General features: G+C 41.3%; 1 protein-coding gene across 1 annotated transcript in view; it reads left to right on the top strand.

Moving 5' to 3' along the window:
* Nucleotides 1–20,423, top strand: part of LOC130934537 (uncharacterized) — a 47,881-nt gene extending 27,458 nt beyond the window's left edge. The window contains exon 2 of the mRNA XM_057864098.1: nt 20,217–20,423. Coding sequence (XP_057720081.1) covers nt 20,217–20,423 — 207 coding nt within the window. The remainder of the gene's footprint in view (nt 1–20,216) is intronic.
* The last annotated feature ends 6,220 nt before the right edge of the window (nt 20,424–26,643 follow it).

The following is a 26,643-nucleotide window of genomic DNA, read 5'->3' as shown; positions in this document are numbered from 1 at the left end:
AGAAAAACACACAAACTCATAGTAAAGTCCAGAAAAGTGAATTTTAACTAATAACTAATAAAAATATACTAAAAACTAACTAGATCATACCAAAAACATACTAAAAACAATGCCAAAAAGTATACAAATTATCCGCTCATCACAACACCAAACTTAAATTGTTGCTTGTCCCCAAGCAACTGAAGATCAAATAAGATAAAAAGAAGAGAATATGCAATGAACTCCAAAAACATCTATGAAGATCAGTATTAATTAGATGAGCGGGGCTTTTACTTTTTGCCTCTGAATAGTTTTGGCATCTCACTCTATCCTTTGAAATTCAGAATGATTGGCTTCTTTAGGAACTTAGAATCCAGATAGTGTTAATGATTCTCCTAGTTAAGTATGATGATTCTTGAACACAGCTACTTATTGAGTCTTGGCCGTGGCCCAAAGCACTCTGTCTTCCAGTATTACCACCGGATACATACATGCCACAGACACATAATTGGGTGAACCTTTTCAGATTGTGACTCAGCTTTGCTAAAGTCCCCAATTAGAGGTGTCCAGGGTTCTTAAGCACACTCTTATTGCCTTGGATCACAACTTTATTTCTTTCTTTTTTTTTTCTTTCTTCTTTTCTCTTTTTTTTTTCGTTTGCTTCTTTCTCTTTTTTTTTTGTATTCACTGCTTTTTCTTGCTTCAAGAATCATTTTTATGATTTTTCAGATCCTCAGTAACATGTCTCCTTTTTCATCATTCTTTCAAGACCCAACATTCATGAACCACAAATTCAAAAGACATATGCACTGTTCAAGCATACATTCAGAGAACAAAAGTAATGCCACCACATCAAAATAATTAAACTATTATAAAATTCAGAATTCATGCAATTCTTTCCTTTTCAATTAAGCACGTTTTTATTCAAGAAAGGTGATGGATTCATAGGACATTCATAACTTTAAGGCATAGACACTAAGACACTAATGATCATAAGACACAAACATGGACAAACATAAGCACTAAAATTCGAAAAACAGAAGAATAAAGAACAAGGAAATCAAGGAACGGGTCCACCTTAGTGATGGCGGCTCTTCCTTCCTCTTGAAAGTCCTATGGAGTGCTTGAGCTCCTCAATGTCTCTTCCTTGTCTTTGTTGCTCCTCCCTCATGATTCTTTGGTCTTCTCTAATTTCATGAAGGATGATGGAGTGTTCTTGATGCTCCACCCTTAGTTGTCCCATGTTGGAACTCAATTCTCTTAGGGAGGTGTTTAGTTGCTCCCAATAGTTTTGTGGAGGAAAGTGCATCCCTTGAGGAATCTCAGGGATCTCATGATGAGAGGGGTCTCTTGTGTGCTCCATCCTTTTCTTGTAATGGGCTTATCATCAATGGTGATGTCTCCCTCTATGTCAACTCCAACTGAATAACAGAGGTGACAATGAGGTGAGGAAAGGCTAACCTTGCTAAGGTAGAGGACTTATCCGCCACCTTGTAGAGTTCTGGGCTATAACCTCATGAACTTCCACTTCTTCCAATCATGATGCTATGGATCATGATAGCCGGTCTATGGTAACTTCGGACCGGTTGCTAGTGGGAATGATTGAGCGTTGTATGAACTCTAACCATCCTCTAGCCACGGGCTTGAGGTCATGCCTTCTCAATTGAACGGCTTTCCTCTTGAATCTTGCTTCCATTGTGCGCCCTTCACATATGATTGTGAGGACTTGGTCCAACCTTTGATCAAAGTTGACCCTTCTTGTATAAGGATGCTCATCTCCTTGCATCATAGGCAAGTTGAACGCCACCCTCACACTCTCCGGACTAAAATCCAAGTATTTCCCCCGAACCATAGTGAGATAATTCTTTGGATTCGGGTTCACACTTTGGTCATGGTTCTTGGTGATCCATGTATTGGCATAGAACTCTTGAACCATCAAGATTCCGACTTGTTGAATGGGGTTGGTAAGAACTTCCCAACCTCTTCTTCGGATCTCATGTCGGATCTCCGGATATTCACCCTTTTTGAGTGAAAAGGGGACCTCGGGGATCACCTTCTTCAAGGCCACAACTTCATAGAAGTGGACTTGATGCACCCTTGAGAGGAATCTATCCATCTCCCATGACTCGGAGGTGGAAGCTTTTGCCTTCCCTTTCCTCTTTCTAGAGGTTTCTCCGACCTTGGATGCCATAATGGTTATGAAAAAGCAACGTTTTTACCACACCAAACTTAAAATGTTTGCTCGTCCTCGAGCAAAAGAAGAAAGAAGAGAGTAGAAGAAGAAGAAATGAAGAAGAGGGAGATGGTGGTGTATTCGGCCAAAGAGGGGGAGAAGTGGTGTTTAGGTTGTGTGAAAATGAAGGGTTGAAGAAGGGTATATATAGGAGAGAGAGGGGTAATGGTCGGCCATGTATGGGTGGGTTTGGGAGGGAAAGTGGTTTGAATTTGAAGGGTGAGGTTGGTGGGGTTTTATGAAGGATGGATGTGAGTGGTGAAGAGAAAGATGGGATTTGATAGGTGAAGGGTATTTGGGGAAGAGGTGTTGAGGTGATTGGTGAATAGGGGAAGAAGAGAGAGAATGGTGGTGGGGTCCTGTGGGGTCCACAGATCCTGTGGTGTCAAGGAAAAGTCATCCCTGCACCAATTGGCACTCAAAATCACGTTTTGAGGCATTTCTGGCATTAAACGCCGGGCTGGTGCCCATTCCTGGCGTTTAACGCCAGGTTCTAGCCCTTTTCTGGTGTTTAACGCCAGTCTGGTGCCCTTTTCTGGCGTTAAACGCCCAGAATGGTGCCAGACTGGGCGTTAAACGCCCAACTGCTAGGCTTACTGGCGTTTAAACGCCAGCAGCATCTTCCTCCAGGGTGTGCTGTTTTTCTTCCTGTTTTTCATTCTGTTTTGCTTTTTCATTGTTTTTATGACTTCTTATGATCATCAACCTACAAAAAAGATAAAATAACAAAGAAAATAGTTAACTATAAAACATTGGGTTGCTCCCAACAAGCGCTTCTTTAATGTCATTAGCTTGACAGAGGACTCCCATGGAGCCTCAGAAATACTCAGAACCGTGTTGGAACCTCCCAACACCAAACTTAGAGTTTGAATGTGGGGGTTCAACACCAACTTAGAGTTGGTTGTGGCCTCCCAACACAAACTTAGAGTTTGACTGTGGGGGCTCTGCTTGGCTCTGTTTTGAGAGAAGCTCTTCATGCTTCCTCTCCATGATGATAGAGGGATGTCCTTGGGCCTTAAACACCAAGGATTCTTATTCACTTGAATGACAATCTCCTCTATCAACATCAATCACAGCCTTTGCTGTAGCTAGGAAGGGTCTGCCAAGGATGATGGATCATCCATGCACTTCCCAGTCTCTAGGACTATGAAATCAGTAGGGATATAATGGTCTTCAATCTTCACCAAAACATTCTTACAAGTCCATGAGCTTGTTTTCTGAGTGTCTGCCATCTCCAATGAGATTCTTGCAGCTTCCTAATTTCTCTATTACAGAGAGGGGCATGAGATTTACACTTGACCCTAAGTCACACAAGCCTTCTTGAAGGTCATGGTGCCTATGGTGCAAGGTATAGAAAACTTCCCAGGATCTGCCTCTTTGAGGCAGTTTCTGCCTAGACAAGTCATCCAGTTCTTTGGTGAGCAAGGGAGGTTCATCTCCAAGTCTCATTTCCAAATAACTTGTCATTTAGCTTCATGATTGCTCCAAGATATTTAGCAACTTGCTCTTCAGTGACATACTCATCCTCTTCAGAGGAAGAATACTCATCAGAGCTCATGAAAGGCAGAAGTAAGTCACAATGGAATCTCTATGGTCTCATTTGAGCCTCAGATTCCCATGGTTCTCATTGGGGAACTCAGAGGAGATTGGTGCACGCCCATTGAGGTCTTCCTCAGTGGCGTCCTCCTCTCTTTCTCCATATTCGGCCATGTTTATGGCTTTGCACTCCCCTTTTGGATTTTCTTCTGTATTACTTGGGAGAGTACCAGGAGGGAGTTCAGTAACTTTCTTACTCAGCTGACCCACTGTCCTTCCAAATTCCTAATGGAGGACCTTGTTTCATTCATGAAACTTGAGTGGTTTTGATTAGATCAGACCATTGTTGCTAAGTCAGAGGTATTCTGCTTAGAACTCTCTGTTGATGCTGAGAAGATGATGGAAAAGGCTTGTTATTGCCAAGCCTGTTTCTTCCACCATTATTGTTATTGAACCTTGTTGAGGTCTCTCTGATTCTTCATGAGAAATTTGGGTAATTCCTCCATGAAGAATTATAGGTGTTTCCATAGGGTTCTCCTAGGTAATTCACCTCTTCCATTGAAGGGTTCTCAGGATCATAAGCTTCTTCCTCAGATGAAGCTTCCTTAGTACTGCCAGGTGCATTTTGCATTCCAAACAGACTTTGAGAAATCAAATTGACTTGTGGTCAATATCTTATTCTGAGCCGTATGGCATTCAGAGTGTCAATCTCAAGAACTCCTTTCTTCTGACTAGTCCCATTGTTCACAGGATTCCTTTCAGAAGTGTACATGAATTGGTTATTTGCAACCATTTCAATTAGTTCCTGAGCCTCTGTAGGCGTCTTCTTCAGATGAAGAGATCCTCCAGCAGAGCTATCCAAAGACATCTTGGATAGTCAGAGAGACCATCATAGAAAATACTATGATGCTCCATTCAGAGAGCATGTCTGAGGGACATCTTCTGATTAATTGTTTGTATCTTTCTCAAGCTTCATAGAGGGATTCTCCATCCTTCTGTTGAAGGTTTGGACTTCCACTCTAAGCTTACTCCATCTTTGTGGTGGAAAGAATTTGCCAAGAAGGCATGACTAGCTTTTCCCAAGAGTTCAGGCTTTCTTTAGGTTGAGAATCCAACCATATTCTAGCTCTGTCTCTTACAGCAAAAGGGAATAGCATCAGTCTATAGACCTCAGGGTCAACCCCATTAGTCTTGACTGTGCCACAGATTTGCAAGAATTCAGCTAAGAACTGATGAGGATCTTCCATTGGAAGTCCATGGAACTTGCAATTCTGTTGCATTAGAGAAACTAATGAGGCTAAGCTCAAAGTTGTTTGCTCCAATGGCAGGGATAGAGATGCTTCTCCCATAGAAATCAGGAGTAGGTGCAGTGAAGTCACCAAGCACCTTCCTTGCATTGTTGGCATGTTGTTTTCCGCCATGTGTTCTTTCCTTGAAGAATTCGGTCAGGTCCTCTAAAGAGAGTTGTGCCTTGGCTTCTCTTACTTTCGCTTCAAGGTTCTCTCAGGTTCAGGGTCAGCTTCAACAAGAATGCCTTTGTCTCTGCTCCGCTCATATGAAAGAGAAGAGAAAAGAAATGTGGAATCCTCTATGTCACAGTATAGAGATTCCTTGAAGTGTCAGAGGAAAAGAAAAATAGAAGAAAGGTAGAAGAATTCGAACTTGATTAGATAGGGTTCGAATTATGCATTAAGGAGGAGTAGTACTCCATAAATAGAAGGATGTGGGAAAGAGGGAAGAGGATTTTCGAAAATTAATTAGAAAGATGTTAAAACATTTTCAAAATGATTGATAATTTCGAAAATTGAAAGGGAAAAGAAATCAAGTGATTTTTGAAAAAGATTTTGAAATTAGAAATCAAAAGATTTGATTGAAAACTATTTTGAAAAAGATGAGGTTAAAAATTTGATTGGTTTTAAAAAAATGTGATTGAGAAGATATGATTTGAAAACAATTTTAAAAGATATTTTTTGAAAACAATTTTAAAGATTTGATTTGAAAATTAGTGACTTGCCTAAGAAAGATATGATTCAAACATAAACCTTCCTTAACAGAAAAGGCAAAAAATGTTTAATCAAATCATTAATTGTTAGTAAGTATCTTTTGAAAAAGGAAAGAAATTGATTTTGAAACATTGATTGAAAAGATATGATTGAAAAAGATTTGATTTTGAAAAGCTTTGAAAACTTGAAAAAAAAATTGATTTTGAAAACAAAATCTTCCCCCTAGCACCATCCTGGCGTTAAACGCCCAGAATGGTATACATTCTGGCGTTTAACGCCCAAAATGCTACCTCTTTGGGCGTTAAACGCCCAACAGGTGCCTGGCTGGCGTTTTAAACGCCAGTCTGTCTTCTTCACTGGGCATTTTGAATGCAGCTTTTTCTGTATAATTCCTCTGCAGTATGTTCTGAATCTTCAATTCTTTGTATCATTGACTTGAAAAGACACAAATAAAAATATTTTTGGGTTTTTTAATAACAAAATGCAACAAGAATCAAATAACAATGCATGCAAGACACCAAACTTAGCAGTTTTGTACACTACTAACACTATATGAGACACATAAACACTCAAGCCAAAAGAATTCAAAGATCGAGTAAGAAATCATCAAGAATTACTTGAAGACCCTTAAGACACATGAATGATGCATGCTATTGACACCAAACTTAAGATGAGACACTAGACTTAAGCAAGAAACATCAAATATTTTTGTTTTTATGATTTTTTTTGATTTTTTTGTGTTTTTCGAAAATTAAGTGGAAAAAGGTATCAAAATTCTTAATGAGAATCCCAGGAATCAGTGCAATGCTAGTCTAAGACTCCGGTCCAGGAATTAGACATGGCTTCACAGCCAGCCAAGCTTTCAAAGAAAGCTTCGGTCCAAAACACTAGACATGGCCAAAGGCCAGCCAAGCCTTAGCAGATCACTGCTCCAAAAGCAAGATTGATAAAAATCATCAAGCTCTTGTGATGATAAGTTGAAACCTCGGTCCAATGAAATTAGACATGGCTTCTCAGCCAGCCAGATTTCAACAAATCATCATGAAACTCTAGAATTCATCTTCAAGAATTTCGGAAAAAAAAAATACCTAATCTAAGCAACAAGATGAACCGTCAGTTGTCCAAACTGAACAATCCCAGGCATTGTTACCAAAAGCTTGCTCAAAACTTGAACAATCCCCGGCAACGGCGCCAAAAACTTGGTGCGCGAAATTGTGAACAATACTTTTTCACAACTCTCATAATCCCGGTAATGGCTCCAAAAACGTGGTAGCTCAATACCATGGCATTACACAACTTCGCACACTAACCAGCAAGTGCACTGGGTCGTCCAAGTAATACCTTACGTGAGTAAGGGTCGATCCCACGGAGATTGTTGCTATTGAAGCAAGCTATGGTCATCTTGTAAATCTTAGTCAGGCAAACTCAAATATATGGTGATGAACGAAAATAACATAAAAGATAAAGATAGTGATACTTATGTAACTCATTGGTAGGAACTTCAGATAAGCGCATGAAGTGCTTCCCTTCCGTCTCTGCTTTCCTACTGCCTTCATCCAATCCTTCTTACTCCTTTCATGGCAAGCTCGTGTAGGGTTTCACCGTTGTCAATGGCTACCTCCATTTCTCAGTGAAAGCGATTGCATATGCTCTGTCACAGCATAGCGGAATTCATCGTCGGTTCTCAATCAGGCCGGAATAGAATCCAGTGATTCTTTTGCGTCTGTCACTAACGCCCCGCCCTCAGGGTTTGAAGCACGTCACAGTCATTCAGTCATTGAATCCTACTCAGAATACCAGACAAGGTTTAGACCTTCCGGATTCTCTTGAATTGCCGCCATCAGGTCCTGCCTATACCACGAAGATTCCGATTAAAGAATCCAAGAGATATTCACTAAGCCTCAGATGCTTGTAGAACAAGAGTGGTTGTCAGTCACTTTGTTCATGGGTGAGAATGGTGATGGGCGTCAATCATCACCTTCATCAAGTTGAAGAACAAGTGATATCTTGGACAAAGAACAAGCGGAATTGAATAGAAGAACAATAGTAATTGCATTAATACTCGAGGTACAGCAGAGCTCCACCCTTAATCTATGGTGTGTAGAAACTCCACGTTGAAAATACATAAGAACAAGGTCTAGGCATGGCCGAATGGCCAGCCTCCCAAAGTGATCAAAAGATCTAAAGAAAAAGGTTCCAAAGATCCGAAGATCCTCATACAATAGTAAAAGGTCCTACTTATAGAAAACTAGTAGCCTAAGGTGTACAGAAATGAGTAAATGACATAAAAATCCACTTCCGGGCCCACTTGGTGTGTGCTTGGGCTGAGCAATGAAGCATTTTTCGTGTAGAGACCTTTTCTAGAGTTAAACGCCAGCTCTCATGCCAGTTTGGGCGTTTAACTCCAAATTTATGCCAGTTCCGGCGTTTAACGCTGGAATTTCTGTAGGTGACTTTGAGCGCCGGTTTGGGCCATCAATCTTGGGCAAAGTATGGACTATTATATATTGCTGGAAAGACCAGGATGTCTACTTTCCAAACGCCGTTGAGAGCGCGCCAATGGGCTTCTGTAGCTCCAGAAATTCACTTCGAGTGCAGGGAGGTCAGAATCCAACAGCATCTGCAGTCCTTTTTGGTCTCTGAATCAGATTTTGCTCAGGTCCCTCAATTTCAGCCAGAAATACCTGAAATCACAGAAAAACACACAAACTCATAGTAAAGTCCAGAAAAGTGAATTTTAACTAATAACTAATAAAATATACTAAAACTAACTAGATCATACCAAAACATACTAAAAACAATGCCAAAAAGTATACAAATTATCCGCTCATCACAACACCAAACTTAAATTGTTGCTTGTCCCCAAGCAACTGAAGATCAATAAATATAAAAAGAAGAGAATATGCAATGAACTCCAAAAACATCTATGAAGATCAGTATTAATTAGATGAGCGGGGCTTTTACTTTTTGCCTCTGAATAGTTTTGGCATCTCACTCTATCCTTTGAAATTCAGAATGATTGGCTTCTTTAGGAACTTAGAATCCAGATAGTGTTAAGATTCTCCTAGTTAAGTATGATGATTCTTGAACACAGCTACTTATTGAGTCTTGGCCGTGGCCCAAAGCACTCTGTCTTCCAGTATTACCACCGGATACATACATGCCACAGACACATAATTGGGTGAACCTTTTCAGATTGTGACTCAGCTTGCTAAAGTCCCAATTAGAGGTGTCCAGGGTTCTAAGCACACTCTTATTGCCTTGGATCACAACTTTATTCTTTCTTTTTTTTTTCTTTCTTCTTTTCTCTTTTTTTTTTCGTTTGCTTCTTTCTCTTTTTTTTTTGTATTCACTGCTTTTTCTTGCTTCAAGAATCATTTTATGATTTTCAGATCCTCAGTAACATGTCTCCTTTTTCATCATTCTTTCAAGACCCAACATTCATGAACCACAAATTCAAAAGACATATGCACTGTTCAAGCATACATTCAGAGAACAAAAGTAATGCCACCACATCAAAATAATTAAACTATTATAAAATTCAGAATTCATGCAATTCTTTCCTTTTCAATTAAGCACGTTTTATTCAAGAAGGTGATGGATTCATAGGACATTCATAACTTTAAGGCATAGACACTAAGACACTAATGATCATAAGACACAAACATGGACAAACATAAGCACTAAAATTCGAAAAACAGAAGAATAAAGAACAAGGAAATCAAGGAACGGGTCCACTTAGTGATGGCGGCTCTTCCTTCCTCTTGAAAGTCCTATGGAGTGCTTGAGCTCCTCAATGTCTCTTCCTTGTCTTGTTGCTCCTCCCTCATGATTCTTTGGTCTTCTCTAATTTCATGAAGGATGATGGAGTGTTCTTGATGCTCCACCCTTAGTTGTCATGTTGGAACTCAATTCTCCTAGGGAGGTGTTTAGTTGCTCCCAATAGTTTTGTGGAGGAAAGTGCATCCCTTGAGGAATCTCAGGGATCTCATGATGAGAGGGGTCTCTTGTGCTCCATCCTTTTCTGGTAATGGGCTTATCCTCATCAATGGTGATGTCTCCCTCTATGTCAACTCCAACTGAATAACAGAGGTGACAAATGAGGTGAGGAAAGGCTAACCTTGCTAAGGTAGAGGACTTATCCGCCACCTTGTAGAGTTCTTGGGCTATAACCTCATGAACTTCCACTTCTTCTCCAATCATGATGCTATGGATCATGATAGCCGGTCTATGGTAACTTCGGACCGGTTGCTAGTGGGAATGATTGAGTTGTATGACTCTAACCATCCTCTAGCCACGGGCTTGAGGTCATGCCTTCTCAATTGAACGGCTTTCCTCTTGAATCTTGCTTCCATTGTGCGCCCTCTTCACATGATTGTGAGGACTTGGTCCAACCTTTGATCAAAGTTGACCCTTCTTGTATAAGGATGCTCATCTCCTTGCATCATAGGCAAGTTGAACGCCACCCTCAGGACTAAAATCCAAGTATTTCCCCCGAACCATAGTGAGATAATTCTTTGGATTCGGGTTCACACTTTGGTCATGGTTCTTGGTGATCCATGCATTGGCATAGAACTCTTGAACCATCAAGATTCCGACTTGTTGAATGGGGTTGGTAAGAACTTCCCAACCTCTTCTTCGGATCTCATGTCGGATCTCCGGATATTCACCCTTTTTGAGTGAAAAGGGGACCTCGGGGATCACCTTCTTCAAGGCCACAACTTCATAGAAGTGGACTTGATGCACCCTTGAGAGGAATCTATCCATCTCCCATGACTCGGAGGTGGAAGCTTTTGCCTTCCCTTTCCTCTTTCTAGAGGTTTCTCCGGCCTTGGATGCCATAATGGTTATGAAAAAGCAACGCTTTTACCACACCAAACTTAAAATGTTTGCTCGTCCTCGAGCAACAGAAGAAAGAAGAGAGTAGAAGAAGAAGAAATGAAGAAGAGGGAGATGGTGGTGTATTCGGCCAAAGAGGGGGAGAAGTGGTGTTTAGGTTGTGTGAAAATGAAGGGTTGAAGAAGGGTATATATAGGAGAGAGAGGGGGTAATGGTTCGGCCATGTATGGGTGGGTTTGGGAGGGAAAGTGGTTTGAATTTGAAGGGTGAGGTTGGTGGGGTTTTATGAAGGATGGATGTGAGTGGTGAAGAGAAAGATGGGATTTGATAGGTGAAGGGTATTTGGGGAAGAGGTGTTGAGGTGATTGGTGAATGGGGGAAGAAGAGAGAGAATGGTGGTGGGGTCCTGTGGGGTCCACAGATCCTGTGGTGTCAAGGAAAAGTCATCCCTGCACCAATTGGCACTCAAAATCACGTTTTGAGGCATTTCTGGCATTAAACGCCGGGCTGGTGCCCATTCCTGGCGTTTAACGCCAGGTTCTAGCCCTTTTCTGGCGTTTAACGCATGTCTGGTGCCCCTTTCTGGCGTTAAACGCCCAGAATGGTGCCAGACTGGGCGTTAAACGCCCAACTGCTAGGCTTACTGGCGTTTAAACGCCAGCAGCATCTTCCTCCAGGGTGTGCTATTTTTCTTCCTGTTTTTCATTCTGTTTTTGCTTTTTTCATTGTTTTTATGACTTCTTATGATCATCAACCTACAAAAAAGATAAAATAACAAAAGAAAATAGTTAACTATAAAACATTGGGTTGCCTCCCAACAAGCGCTTCTTTAATGTCATTAGCTTGACAGAGGACTCCCATGGAGCCTCAGAAATACTCAGAACCTACCGTGTTGGAACCTCCCAACACCAAACTTAGAGTTTGAATGTGGGGGTTCAACACCAAACTTAGAGTTTGGTTGTGGCCTCCCAACACCAAACTTAGAGTTTGACTGTGGGGGCTCTGCTTGGCTCTGTTTTGAGAGAAGCTCTTCATGCTTCCTCTCCATGATGATAGAGGGATGTCCTTGGGCCTTAAACACCAAGGATTCTTCATTCACTTGAATGATCAACTCTCCTCTATCAACATCAATCACAGCCTTTGCTGTAGCTAGGAAGGGTCTGCCAAGGATGATGGATTCATCCATGCACTTCCCAGTCTCTAGGACTATGAAATCAGTAGGGATATAATGGTCTTCAATCTTCACCAAAACATTCTCTACAAGTCCATGAGCTTGTTTTCTTGAGTTGTCTGCCATCTCCAATGAGATTCTTGCAGCTTCCTAATTTCTCTATTACAGAGAGGGGCATGAGGTTTACACTTGACCCTAAGTCACACAAGGCCTTCTTGAAGGTCATGGTGCCTATGGTGCAAGGTATAGAAAACTTCCCAGGATCCTGCCTCTTTTGAGGCAGTTTCTGCCTAGACAAGTCATCCAGTTCTTTGGTGAGCAAGGGAGGTTCATCTTCCAAGTCTCATTTCCAAATAACTTGTCATTTAGCTTCATGATTGCTCCAAGATATTTAGCAACTTGCTCTTCAGTGACATACTCATCCTCTTCAGAGGAAGAATACTCATCAGAGCTCATGAAAGGCAGAAGTAAGTCTAATGGAATCTCTATGGTCTCATTTTGAGCCTCAGATTCCCATGGTTCCTCATTGGGGAACTCAGAGGAGATTGGTGCACGCCCATTGAGGTCTTCCTCAGTGGCGTCCACCTCCTCTCTTTCCTCTCCATATTCGGCCATGTTTATGGCTTTGCACTCCCCTTTTGGATTTTCTTCTGTATTACTTGGGAGAGTACCAGGAGGGAGTTCAGTAACTTTCTTACTCAGCTGACCCACTTGTCCTTCCAAATTCCTAATGGAGGACCTTGTTTCATTCATGAAACTTTGAGTGGTTTTGATTAGATCAGAGACCATTGTTGCTAAGTCAGAGGTATTCTGCTTAGAACTCTCTGTCTGATGCTGAGAAGATGATGGAAAAGGCTTGTTATTGCCAAGCCTGTTTCTTCCACCATTATTGTTATTGAAACCTTGTTGAGGTCTCTCTTGATTCTTCCATGAGAAATTTGGGTAATTCCTCCATGAAGAATTATAGGTGTTTCCATAGGGTTCTCCTAGGTAATTCACCTCTTCCATTGAAGGGTTCTCAGGATCATAAGCTTCTTCCTCAGATGAAGCTTCCTTAGTACTGCCAGGTGCATTTTGCATTCCAAACAGACTTTGAGAAATCAAATTGACTTGTTGAGTCAATATCTTATTCTGAGCCAGTATGGCATTCAGAGTGTCAATCTCAAGAACTCCTTTCTTCTGACTAGTCCCATTGTTCACAGGATTCCTTTCAGAAGTGTACATGAATTGGTTATTTGCAACCATTTCAATTAGTTCCTGAGCCTCTGTAGGCGTCTTCTTCAGATGAAGAGATCCTCCAGCAGAGCTATCCAAAGACATCTTGGATAGTTCAGAGAGACCATCATAGAAAATACCTATGATGCTCCATTCAGAGAGCATGTCTGAGGGACATCTTCTGATTAATTGTTTGTATCTTTCTCAAGCTTCATAGAGGGATTCTCCATCCTTCTGTCTGAAGGTTTGGACTTCCACTCTAAGCTTACTCCATCTTTGTGGTGGAAAGAATTTTGCCAAGAAGGCATTGACTAGCTTTTCCCAAGAGTTCAGGCTTTCTTTAGGTTGAGAATCCAACCATATTCTAGCTCTGTCTCTTACAGCAAAAGGGAATAGCATCAGTCTATAGACCTCAGGGTCAACCCCATTAGTCTTGACTGTGCCACAGATTTGCAAGAATTCAGCTAAGAACTGATGAGGATCTTCCATTGGAAGTCCATGGAACTTGCAATTCTGTTGCATTAGAGAAACTAATTGAGGCTTAAGCTCAAAGTTGTTTGCTCCAATGGCAGGGATAGAGATGCTTCTCCCATAGAAATCAGGAGTAGGTGCAGTGAAGTCACCAAGCACCTTCCTTGCATTGTTGGCATTGTTGTTGTTTTCGGCTGCCATGTGTTCTTCTCCTTTGAAGAATTCGGTCAGGTCCTCTAAAGAGAGTTGTGCCTTGGCTTCTCTTAGCTTTCGCTTCAAGGTTCTCTCAGGTTCAGGGTCAGCTTCAACAAGAATGCCTTTGTCTCTGCTCCTGCTCATATGAAAGAGAAGAGAAAAGAAATGTGGAATCCTCTATGTCACAGTATAGAGATTCCTTGAAGTGTCAGAGGAAAAGAAAAATAGAAGAAGATAAGGTAGAAGAATTCGAACTTGATTAGATAGGGTTCGAATTATGCATTAAGGAGGAGTAGTACTCCATAAATAGAAGGATGTGGGAAAGAGGGAAGAGGATTTTCGAAAATTAATTAGAAAGATGTTAAAAACATTTTCAAAATTGATTGATAATTTTCGAAAATTGAAAGTGGAAAAGAAATCAAGTGATTTTTGAAAAAGATTTTGAAATTAGAAATCAAAAAGATTTGATTGAAAACTATTTTGAAAAAGATGAGGTTAAAAAGATTTGATTGGTTTTAAAAAAATGTGATTGAGAAGATATGATTTGAAAACAATTTTAAAAGATATGTTTTGAAAACAATTTTAAAAGATTTGATTTGAAAATTAGTGACTTGCCTAACAAGAAAAGATATGATTCAAACATAAAACCTTCCTTAACAGAAAAGGCAAAAAATGTTTAATCAAATCATTAATTGTTAGTAAGTATCTTTTGAAAAAGGAAAGAAATTGATTTTGAAAACATTTGATTGAAAAGATATGATTTGAAAAAGATTTGATTTTGAAAAGCTTTGAAAACTTGAAAAAAAATTGATTTTGAAAACAAAATCTTCCCCCTAGCACCATCCTGGCGTTAAACGCCCAGAATGGTATACATTCTGGCGTTTAACGCCCAAAATGCTACCTCTTTGGGCGTTAAACGCCCAACCAGGTGCCCTGGCTGGCGTTTAAACGCCAGTCTGTCTTCTTCACTGGGCATTTTTGAATGCTCAGCTTTTTCTGTATAATTCCTCTGCAGTATGTTCTGAATCTTCAATTCTTTGTATCATTGACTTGAAAAGACACAAATAAAAAATATTTTTGGGTTTTTTAATAATCAAAATGCAACAAGAATCAAATAACAATGCATGCAAGACACCAAACTTAGCAGTTTGTACACTACTAACACTATATGAGACACATAAACACTCAAGCCAAAAGAATTCAAAGATCAGAGTAAGAAATCATCAAGAATTACTTGAAGACCCTTAAGACACATGAATGAATGCATGCTATTGACACCAAACTTAAGATGAGACACTAGACTTAAGCAAGAAACATCAAATATTTTTTGTTTTTATGATTTTTTTGATTTTTTTGTGTTTTTCGAAAATTAAGTGGAAAAAGGTATCAAAATTCTTAATGAGAATCCCAGGAATCAGTGCAATGCTAGTCTAAGACTCCGGTCCAGGAATTAGACATGGCTTCACAGCCAGCCAAGCTTTCAAAGAAAGCTTCGGTCCAAAACACTAGACATGGCCAAAGGCCAGCCAAGCCTTAGCAGATCACTGCTCCAAAAGCAAGATTGATAAAAATCATCAAGCTCTTGTGATGATAAGTTGAAACCTCGGTCCAATGAAATTAGACATGGCTTCTCAGCCAGCCAGATTTCAACAAATCATCATGAAACTCTAGAATTCATCTTCAAGAATTTCGGAAAAAAAAAATACCTAATCTAAGCAACAAGATGAACCGTCAGTTGTCCAAACTGAACAATCCCAGGCATTGTTACCAAAAGCTTGCTCAAAACTTGAACAATCCCCGGCAACGGCGCCAAAAACTTGGTGCGCGAAATTGTGAACAATACTTTTTCACAACTCTCATAATCCCCGGTAATGGCTCCAAAAACGTGGTAGCTCAATACCATGGCATTACACAACTTCGCACAACTAACCAGCAAGTGCACTGGGTCGTCCAAGTAATACCTTACGTGAGTAAGGGTCGATCCCACGGAGATTGTTGCTATTGAAGCAAGCTATGGTCATCTTGTAAATCTTAGTCAGGCAAACTCAAATATATATGGTGATGAACGAAAATAACATAAAAGATAAAGATAGTGATACTTATGTAACTCATTGGTAGGAACTTCAGATAAGCGCATGAAGATGCCTTCCCTTCCGTCTCTCTGCTTTCCTACTGCCTTCATCCAATCCTTCTTACTCCTTTCCATGGCAAGCTCGTGTAGGGTTTCACCGTTGTCAATGGCTACCTCCCATCCTCTCAGTGAAAGTGATTGCATATGCTCTGTCACAGCATAGCGGAATTCATCTGTCGGTTCTCAATCAGGCCGGAATAGAATCCAGTGATTCTTTTGCGTCTGTCACTAACGCCCCGCCCTCAGGGTTTGAAGCACGTCACAGTCATTCAGTCATTGAATCCTACTCAGAATACCACAGACAAGGTTTAGACCTTCCGGATTCTCTTGAATGCCGCCATCAGGTCCTGCCTATACCACGAAGATTCCGATTAAAGAATCCAAGAGATATTCACTAAGCCTCAGATGCTTGTAGAACAAGAGTGGTTGTCAGTCACTTTGTTCATGGGTGAGAATGGTGATGGGCGTCAATCATCACCTTCATCAAGTTGAAGAACAAGTGATATCTTGGACAAAGAACAAGCGGAATTGAATAGAAGAACAATAGTAATTGCATTAATACTCGAGGTACAGCAGAGCTCCACACCTTAATCTATGGTGTGTAGAAACTCCACCGTTGAAAATACATAAGAACAAGGTCTAGGCATGGCCGAATGGCCAGCCTCCCAAAGTGATCAAAAGATCTAAAGAAAAAGGTTCCAAAGATCCGAAGATCCTCATACAATAGTAAAAGGTCCTACTTATAGAAAACTAGTAGCCTAAGGTGTACAGAAATGAGTAAATGACATAAAAATCCACTTCCGGGCCCACTTGGTGTGTGCTTGGGCTGAGCAATGAAGCATTTTTCGTGTAGAGACCTTTTCTGGAGTTAAACGCCAGCTCTCATGCCAGTTTGGGCGTTTAACTCCAAATTTTATGCCAGTTCCGGCGTTTAACGCTGGAATTTCTGTAGGTGACTTTGAGCGCCGGTTTGGGCCATCAAATCTTGGGCAAAGTATGGACTATTATATATTGCTGGAAAGCCCAGGATGTCTACTTTCCAACGCCGTTGAGAGCGCGCCAATTGGGCTTCTGTAGCTCCAGAAAATCCACTTCGAGTGCAGGGAGGTCAGAATCCAACAGCATCTGCAGTCCTTTTTGGTCTCTGAATCAGATTTTTGCTCAGGTCCCTCAATTTCAGCCAGAAAATACCTGAAATCACAGAAAAACACACAAACTCATAGTAAAGTCCAGAAAAGTGAATTTTAACTAAAAACTAATAAAAATATACTAAAAACTAACTAGATCATACCAAAAACATACTAAAAACAATGCCAAAAAGTATACAAATTATCCGCTCATCAATATGCCTCCCTGGAACTAAGTGGATAACCAATTCAAAAGGTGTCCCAAACCAACTCAAGAGGGGAGACCTCAAACCAATTGCAAGAGGCTGGCTAGACTTTATTGGGCGTTCCATATTGCCCACTAGCAACCGTTCTGAGGTCACTATCAAGAAAGCAGTGATGATTCATTGCATTATGCTTGGAAAAGAAGTGGAGGTTCATCATCTGATTGCTTGTGAGATCTACACAATTGCAAATAAGAATTTCACTGAAGCCAAACTGGCTTACCCAAGCTTGATCTCCTTGCTCTGTAAAGAGGCTGGGGTGATGATGGGAGTAGATGAATTCATACCCATTGAACATCCAATCACCAAGAAGTCAATGGAAGGACAAATGCAAGACAACTCTATCAAAAAGAGGGCGCAAGAGTTCCTCCCTGAATTTCCTGAAATTGACTACTGGGCCAGCCTAGAAGCATCTATCACCAAGTTGCAAGAAACTATGGAGCAACTTAAGGAAGAACAGCAGAATCAGAACTGCATGCTCTGCAAATTGCTGAAGGAACAAGAGAAGCAGGGGCGTGAACTTCAAGAGATGAAACGCCAAAAGCTCTCCCCTCAAGTGGAGGGAGCATCCACTTCTCAAAATCAAGGTTGTTGAGTCCTAACTCTGTGATAACCTCTATCATTAGGAGCCTATTTAAATTTTTCGTTTTTTATTACTATTAGTCTTATCTTATATCTATTTTTGAGTCTTGTTCTTAATTCATGATTAATAAAATTTAAAGTTCATGTCTTAAAGCTATGAATGTCCTATGAATCCATCACCTCTCTTAAATGAAAAATGCTTTAATCACAAAAGAACAAGAAGTACAGGATTTCGAATTCATCTCTGAAACTAGTTGAATTAGTTTGATGTGGTGACAATACTTTTTGTTTTCTGAATGAATGCTTGAACAGTGCATATGTCTTTTGAATTTGTTGTTTTAAGAATGTTAAAATTGTTGGCTCTTGAAAGAATGATGGAAAAGGAGAACTGTTATTGAGGATCTGAAAAATCATCAAATTGATTCTTGAAGCAAGAAAAAGCAGTGATTCCAAAAAAAACGAAAAAAAGAGAAGAAAGAAAAAGAAAAAAAAAAGAAATAAAGTTGTGATCCAAGGCAAAAAGAATGTGCTTAAGAACCCTGGACACCTCTAATTGGGGACTCTAGCAAAGCTGAGTCACAATCTGAAAAGGTTCACCCAAGTATGTGTCTGTGGCATGTGTGTATCCGGTGGTAATACTGGAAGACAGAGTGCTTTGGGCCACAGCCAAGACTCATAAAATAGCTATGTTCAAGAATCATCATACTTAACTAGGAGAATCAATAACACTATCTGAGTTCTGAGTTCCTATGGATGCCAATCATTCTGAACTTCAAAGGATAAAGCGAGATGCCAAAACTGTTCGGAAGCAAAAAGCTACTAGTCCCGCTCATCTAATTGGAGCTAACTTTCTTTGATATTTTGGAGTCTATAGTATATTCTTTTCTTTTTATTCTATTTTGATTTTCAGTTGCTTGGGGACAAGCAACAATTTAAATTTGGTGTTGTGATGAGCGGATAATTTATACGCTTTTTGGCATTGTTTTCAGTATGTTTTTAGAATATTTTAGTTAGTTTTTATTACATTTTTATTAGTTTTTAGTTAAAATTCAATTCTCTGGACTTTACTATGAGTTTGTGTATTTTTCTGTGATTTCAGGTATTTTCTGGCTGAAATTGAGGGACCTGAGCAAAAATCTGATTCAGAGACTGAAAAGGATTGCAGATGCTATTGGATTCTGACCTCCCTGCACTCGAAGTGGATTTTCTGGAGCTACAGAAGCCCAATTGGCGTGCTCTCAACGGCGTTGGAAAGTAGACATCCTGGGCTTTCCAGCAATGTATAATAGTCCATACTTTGCCTGAGATTTGATGGCCCAAACCGGCGTTGCAAATCAGCTTCAGAATTCCCATCGTTTAACGCTGGAACTGGCATAAAAATTGGAGTTAAACGCCCAAACTGGCATAAAAGCTGGCGTTTAACTCCAGGAAGAGTCTCTACACGAAAATGCTTCAATGCTCAGCCCAAGCACACACCAAGTGGGCCCGGAAGTGGATTTTTCTGTCATTTACTCATTTCTGTAAACCCTAGATCACTAGTTCACTATTAATAGGATCTTTTGACATTGTATCTGTACCTCATGACACTTTACACGTTTCTCATTGTATCTTCTACAGCATGAGTCTCTAAACCCCATGGTTGGGGGTGAGGAGCTCTGCTGTGTCTTGATGGATTAATGCAATTACTACTGTTTTTCATTCAATCATGCTTGCTTCCGTTCTAAGATATTACTTGTTCTTAAACCTGATGAATGTGATGATCCGTGACACTCATCATCATTCTCAACTATGAACGTATGCCTGACAACCACCTCCGTTCTACCTTAGATTGAGTAGATATCTCTTGGATCCCTTAACCGGAATCTTCGTGGTATAAACTAGAATTGATGGCGGCATTCAAGAGAATCCGGAAGGTCTAAACCTTGTCTGTGGTATTCTGAGTAGGATTCAATGATTGAATGACTGTGACGAGCTTCAAACTCCTGAAGGCTGGGCGTTAGTGACAGACGCAAAAGAATCACTGGATTCTATTCCAACCCGATTGAGAACCGACAGATGAATAGCCGTGCTGTGACAGAGCGCGTTGAACATTTTCACTGAGAGGATGGGAGGTAGCCATTGACAACGGTGAAACCCTACATACAGCTTGCCATGGAAGGAGCCTTGCGTGCTTGAAGAAGAAGACAGTAGGAAAGTAGAAGTTCAGAAGACAGAGCATCTCCAAAACCTCAACATATTCTCCATTACTGCAAAACAAGTACTTATTTCATGTTCTTTTGCTTTTCACAATCAATCCTGATAATTTTTGATATCCTGACTAAGAGTTACAAGATAACCATAGCTTGCTTCAAGCCGACAATCTCCGTGGGATCGACCCTTACTCACGTAAGGTATTACTTGGACGACCCAGTGCACTTGCTGGTTAGTTGTGTGGGATTGCAAAAGTGTGATTGCAATTTTGTGCACCAAAGAGCCCAGGCTACATTAAGGATGTTCAGAGGTTGTCAGGAAGGCTCACCGCACTGTCCCATTTCCTCGGTGCGTTGGCTGCGAAAGCACTGCCATTTTTCAACTTGATGAGGAAGGGGATAGCATTCGAGTGGACCCCGGCATGTGAAGAAGCGTTCAAGCATTTCAAAGAGATTCTTGCAGCACCACCAGTTCTCGGGAAGCCTTAGGTCGGAGAACCAATATACCTGTACTTGGCCATAACAGATGAAACGATGGCCGCGGTTTTGGTGCGAGAGGAAGGGAAGACCCAACAACCAATCTACTTTGTGAGCAAAGCACTCCAAGGAGCCAAACTGAGATACAGCAAACTGGAGAAGTTGGTACTGGCACTCCTAACCTCTTCCCGCAGATTATGACAATACTTCCAAGGTCATCAAGTGGTCGTGAGAACAGACCAAGGAATCTACCAGGTACTCCAGAAACCCGACTTAGCGGGAAGAATGATGACTTGGGCTATCGAGCTATCCCAGTATGACTTGAGGTATGAGCCCAGGCATGCGATTAACGCACAGGCAATGGCCGACTTCTTGGTAGAGGTAACGGGAGACCCGACCGAGGAAACGAGCATACGGTGGAGGCTCCACGTAGACGGGGCCTCCAACCAAATGTCTGGAGGTGCCGGGATCATCCTGGAAAGCCCCGCCGGGGTCGTATATGAACAATCAATCAAGTTTGAGTTCCCGGTGTCAAACAACCAAGCGGAATACGAGGCCCTCTTGGGCGGCTTAATCCTAGCTAGGGAAGTTGGAGCCACGAGGCTGGAAGTGTGCAGTGATTGGCAGGTCGTTACCTCTCAAGTAAATGGGAGCTACCAAGCCAGAGACTCACTATTACAGAAGTACCTAGAGAAGGTCAAAGAGTTGAGCAAACAATTCGAGGAGGTCACGATCCAGCACGTTCCGAGGGAAAGGAACACACGGGCGGACCTCCTATCCAAGCTAGCAAGCACAAAACCAGGAGCCGGCAACCAGTCTCTCATTCAAGGTATGATAAAAGAACCAGCAGTCACCCTCCACCTGACAAAAATAGATCCCTCTGGATGGACCCGATTACCGACTTCTTGGAAAGCGGCAAACTCCCTGACAATGAGAAGACGGCCAGAGCGTTGAGAAGGGAGGCGGCCAAGTATGCGATCATACAAGGTCAGTTGTTTAAAAAGGGACTTAGCCAATACTTGCTGAAATGCCTACACCCCGACCAAACGGATTATGTGCTCAGAGAGGTCCATGAGGGGTGCTGCGGTCACCACATCGGGGGCAAAGTCGTAGCAAAAAAGCTCATTAGAGCTGGTTATTACTGGTCTTCGATGATGAGAGACTCCCAAGAATTCATAAGGAAATGCATCAAGTGCCAGGAGAACGCCAATTTCCACAAGGCCCCGGCAACCGAGCTCAGTATATTGACGTCTTCCCGACCCTTCTCGCATTGGGGAGTCGACCTCCTTGGACCCTTCCCGGTAGGTCCAGGGCAGGTCAAATACCTCATAGTTGCCGTCGACTACTATACCAAGTGGATAGAGGCCGAGCCACTGGCCAGCATATCCTCATCCAACTGTCGAAAGTTCATGTGAAAACAAGTGATAACTCGATTCGGCATCCCTGAGGTCGTCATCTCTGATAATGGGACGCAGTTCACTGATAAAAAATTCGTAGAGTTCCTTGCTGGTTTGGGTATAAAGCAAAAATTCTCATCTGTGGAACACCCCCAAACGAATGGCCAAGTCGAGGCCGCGAATAAGGTCATCTTGCTAGGCCTTAAAAAGTGGCTTGATAAGAAAAATGGAGCATGGGCTGACGAACTCGCCTCCGTCCTCTGGTCCTACCGCACAACCGTGCAATCGTCCACAAGGGAAACCCCATTCTGTCTGACATATGGGGTGGATGCTATGATACCTGTGGAAGTCGGCAAGCCGAGTCCACGATTGCTTCTGGGTGGAGTAGAGGAAGCTGTAGAGAAAGACCTGGTAGACGAGGCTAGATAAATGGCCCAATTGTCAGAAGCAGCACTGAAGTAAAGAATGGTCCTGCGCTAGAACGCCAAAGTGCTCAGAAGAGAATTAAAACAAAATGACCTGGTCTTGCGACGCAACGACATCGGGATGCCAACTCATGGGAAAGGTAAGTGATAAACCACTATTTTATGGTTTATATTGTATTTAATTGAGTGGTTTTATCAAGCTTTTCACCCACTCATTCATATGATTTGCATGATTTTACAATTCCTTCCTAGTTTAGTTCTATGATTGAAAACATGCTTCTTTGGTCTTAATTTAGCTAATCTTAATCCTCTCTTATTACCGTTCAATGCCTTGATCTGTGTGTTAAGTGTTTCAGGCTTCATAGGGCAGGAATGGCGTAAGGAATAAAGAGGAAGCGTGCAAAAATGGAAAGAACACAAGGAATTGAGGAAAAGACCAGCGAGAAGTCACGCGGTCGGATGACTCACGCAACCGCGCGAAATGGAAGAAATCAGGCTGACGCGTTCGCGTGCCTAATGCGACCGCGCGGATTGGAAGCTGCACGAATGACGCGAATGCGTGGACGACGTGCACGGGTGGTACGAAAAATGCTGAGTGACGTGATCGCATAGACGACGCGACCGCGTGACGTGCGCGATCTGCAGAATTATAAAAGTCGCTGGCAAAGATTCTGGGCCGCATTTCAACCCAGTTTTTGGCCCAGAAACACAGATTAAAGTCAGGGAACATGCAGAGACTCAGGACATCACTACAGATCAGATCAGAATTCACTTTTTATAATTTTAGATGTAGTTTTTAGAGAGAGAAGCCCTCTCCTCTCTCTTAGGATTTAGGATTATGATTTTTAGAACTTAGGAATATTTTTATCTTCTTCATCTCAGGTTCAATGTTCTTATTTATTTATTTTCTCTTTTATTTGTTTAATGACCATTCATGTTATGATTTTCTTTATTTGATATAAATTGAGGTATTTCAGACTCATGATTGTTTTCTTTTATTTATATAAATAATTTAGATTTTTCCCCTCTTGGCTTTGGTTAGGTAATTGGTAACACTTGAGTTGTCAAACTCAGCAGTGATTGAAATGGGCAGATTCTAATTGATCTAGATCGCTCTAAAGCTAGTCCTCCCACAGGGATTGACTAGGACTTGAGGATCAAGCTAATTAGTCCACTTGACCTTCCTTTGTTTAATAAAGGATAACTAAGTGGGATTAAAACCCAATTTTCATCGCACCTGAGAAGGGTAATTAGGATAGGAATTCCAATTCTAATACCTTGCCAAAAGTTTATCTTATTATTACTATTTTATTTTTCTTATCATTTAACATACTTGTTCCTTACTTTCAAGACCCCCAATTTACAAGACTCATAACCAATAATAAGAACATACCTCCCTGCAATTCCTTGAGAAGACAACCTGAGGTTTAAATACTTCGGTTTATAAATTTTATTGGGTTTGTTACTTGTGACAACCAAAACGTTTGTAAGAAAGGACTCTTGTTGGTTTAGAAGCTATACTTGCAACGGGAATTTATTTTGAATTCTAGACCACGCAAAAGTTCTCTCTTCAAAATGGCGCCGTTGCCGGGGAATTGCAAACGTGTGCCTTGTTATTGGTTATTGTAAATATTTTTCAAAAAAAAATTTCAGATTTTAAAATTTTATCTTATCTTATCTTATTTTTCAAAATTCAAATCTTTTTTTTCAAAAAAATCATATCTTTTTCAAAATCTTATCTTATCTTTTTTTTCAAAAATCATATCTTTTTAGAAATATTTTCTTTTTTTTTTAATTTTTGTTTTTATTTTCTCTCACTACTATGAACTCTCACCCCTTTGGCTATGAGTCTGGTTATAATTATGTTGCAGGAAGAGGAGATTATAATGACAATATGCACCATGGTTGGAACAATCAAAGATGGGAAGAGCCACAAGGATTTTATCAACCCTCATGGCAACAACCACCTCCAATGGACTATCAACAACCATTCTATGATGCATATCAAGGCTGGCTATGGTGAGCACTCTTTTGATTATCAACAACGACCACCATATGCCTATGAACCCCCTCCTCAACATGATTTTGGACCACCATACTCACAAGTCCCTTTCTGCCATTCACCTCCATATGACCCCAACCCAAATTTACCATACCAACCACCCTATGCACCGTATGAACCATATATAGAACCACCCCAATTCCACCCCAATTACTCCCAAGAACCACCACCTCAATATACACCATCTCCATATCCATCAATCCAAGAGCACTATGATTCTACTTATGATAGCCGAGCACAACAAGAATCAAAGGATCGTCTCACGGAAACAATGGACAAATTTCATGCAACCCTTCGCCAACTGGATCAAGCGATAAATTAATTACCTTCCCGACGTTCGGACATTCAAGGAACCCCCATGGCTTCCTGTAGAGAATCTACTGAAGAACGTGGTAGGAAGGAGAAGTTAGACACTCCGGTGGACAATGAGCAGCACAATTTGGTATTGGAACAATTGGAAAAAGCTACGCCTGCCATTGAAGAGGAAGAAGTGGTTGAAGACTTAGGAGATGTAGAACCTCCATGGGAAACTCAAGTCATAGAGCCTCCTTCTAAGACGTTTGCAATTGATGTTGAGGAGGGTATACAACCTCCAAAGCATATCATGGTTGAAGACTTTAAAGGGGATGATCAAGAGATGGATTCAATCATTAATGAATTTTTATCTACATTTGAATCCTCTCCCATTGGACTTGACATGGGGAAGAAAGAAGAAGAAGCACAACCTCCCATGCCCTTGGTGAACAATGAAGAAGAGATTGAATTGGAAGAAATCTACCAAGAGAAAGAGGTTGATATGGAAGAAGATTGCAAAGAGATGGTAGTTATCAAAGAAGAACACAAAGGAGTGGAGCTTGCAAGTTCATTAGAAACCCCTCCCCCTAAGTTGCCATCATCCTTCACAACATTCAAGTGGGTAAAATTCATATTCCTTAGCTTTCTAATTCCACTTGAATATGGGCTACTGGAGACGGATGGTCAACTTAGAGCTCTTTGTGGTATTAAGAGTAAGAGGAAGATGGTCAGTGGTAAGCATTGTCCTGCAAGGTTCATTATGGTTGGAAGCTTTAAGTTTAAACGCAAAGGTTGGTGTAGAGCTCAACTGAATGGGTCTAGGATGTTGTTTGGCCGCTTTAGTGAGAATTCAGATTGCTTGCTACCCGGATGGAACAATATTGCTCAACAAGAAGACGGGTGCAAAAGCAAGGCTTGGGATCCTAGAATCTGCTCTGACATTCAACACCCCGGAAGCCTGAGAACCTGTTTAAAACTGCTCAAGGGATTTACATGCCTTGTTTGGGACCCCGGAGGCTGTTGGAATTCCAAACACTGGTGGAGGTTTTTGGATGAATACAAGCACAAGCCACCATAACAGGAAGCTCCTCAAATGTCCAACTTAAGGACTTTAACTAAAAGTGCTAGGTGGGAGACAACCCACCATGGTATGATCGTCCCTCTTCAATTTTAATTCTAGTCTATTTTGTTTGTTTTTGAGTTTTGATTGAACCTGGAATTTTGCATAACATTCATGTTAGCATTGCATTCTGCATACTGCATTATTATAAAAAAAAAAAAAAGAGCACGCGACGCGACAGCGTCAATGACGCGTCCGCGTCGTAGGTGCCTTAGAAACGAGAAGAAAGGAACAGAGAGTCACACAAAAGTGTGGCTGGAGGCGTGCCTTTGGCACAATTTGACCCACGCGACCATGTCGCTAACGCGTCCGCGTCATCTGGGAAAAATGCCTCCCACGCATCCGCGTCACCTACACAAACGCGTGCCCTGTAAATCGACGTATAAGGGTGTATGGCCGAATGTTGAGCTGGAATTGGGCTGGACTCATGCTAGCAGCACAAGCCCTACCACGCGAACGCGTGCCCTACGCATCCGCGTCGTTCTTTAAACAAGGCCATCCACGCGATCGCGTCACCCTAAATTTTGGCAATATGCAAGTAAAACAGAGAGTTGTGCGGGCGCGAGGCTGCACTCGCGCCAATAGCACATATCAGGTCATGCGATCGCGTGACCCACGCGTCCGCGTCACCTGAACTTACCGCACACCATGTGAGCGCGTCACTCACGCGTTCGCGTCGCCTGCGCCGTACAGTTTATCCAGATTAGCCAAATATCTTATCTTTTCTTTCCCAAATCTCAATCTTTTCTTTCCCCTTATTAATTCTTTCTTCCTTCTTCCTTCATTTCTTTTTCTTTATCTCTTTAACTTCTCATCCTTATTCACTCTCATTCTATTTTTCTTAATTTATTTGTATACTTTCATTCATTGCATTCATGCATATTTTTATTGGTGTTAAATTTTCTTTTTCAATTGTTGTATCTTTTCTAGTATT

The sequence above is a fragment of the Arachis stenosperma genome, chromosome 6, assembly GCF_014773155.1.
Source record: "Arachis stenosperma cultivar V10309 chromosome 6, arast.V10309.gnm1.PFL2, whole genome shotgun sequence".
NCBI lineage: Eukaryota > Viridiplantae > Streptophyta > Magnoliopsida > Fabales > Fabaceae > Arachis > Arachis stenosperma.
Note: the sequence above shows the minus strand (reverse complement) of the source record. Positions and strands in the feature narration are given on the sequence as shown.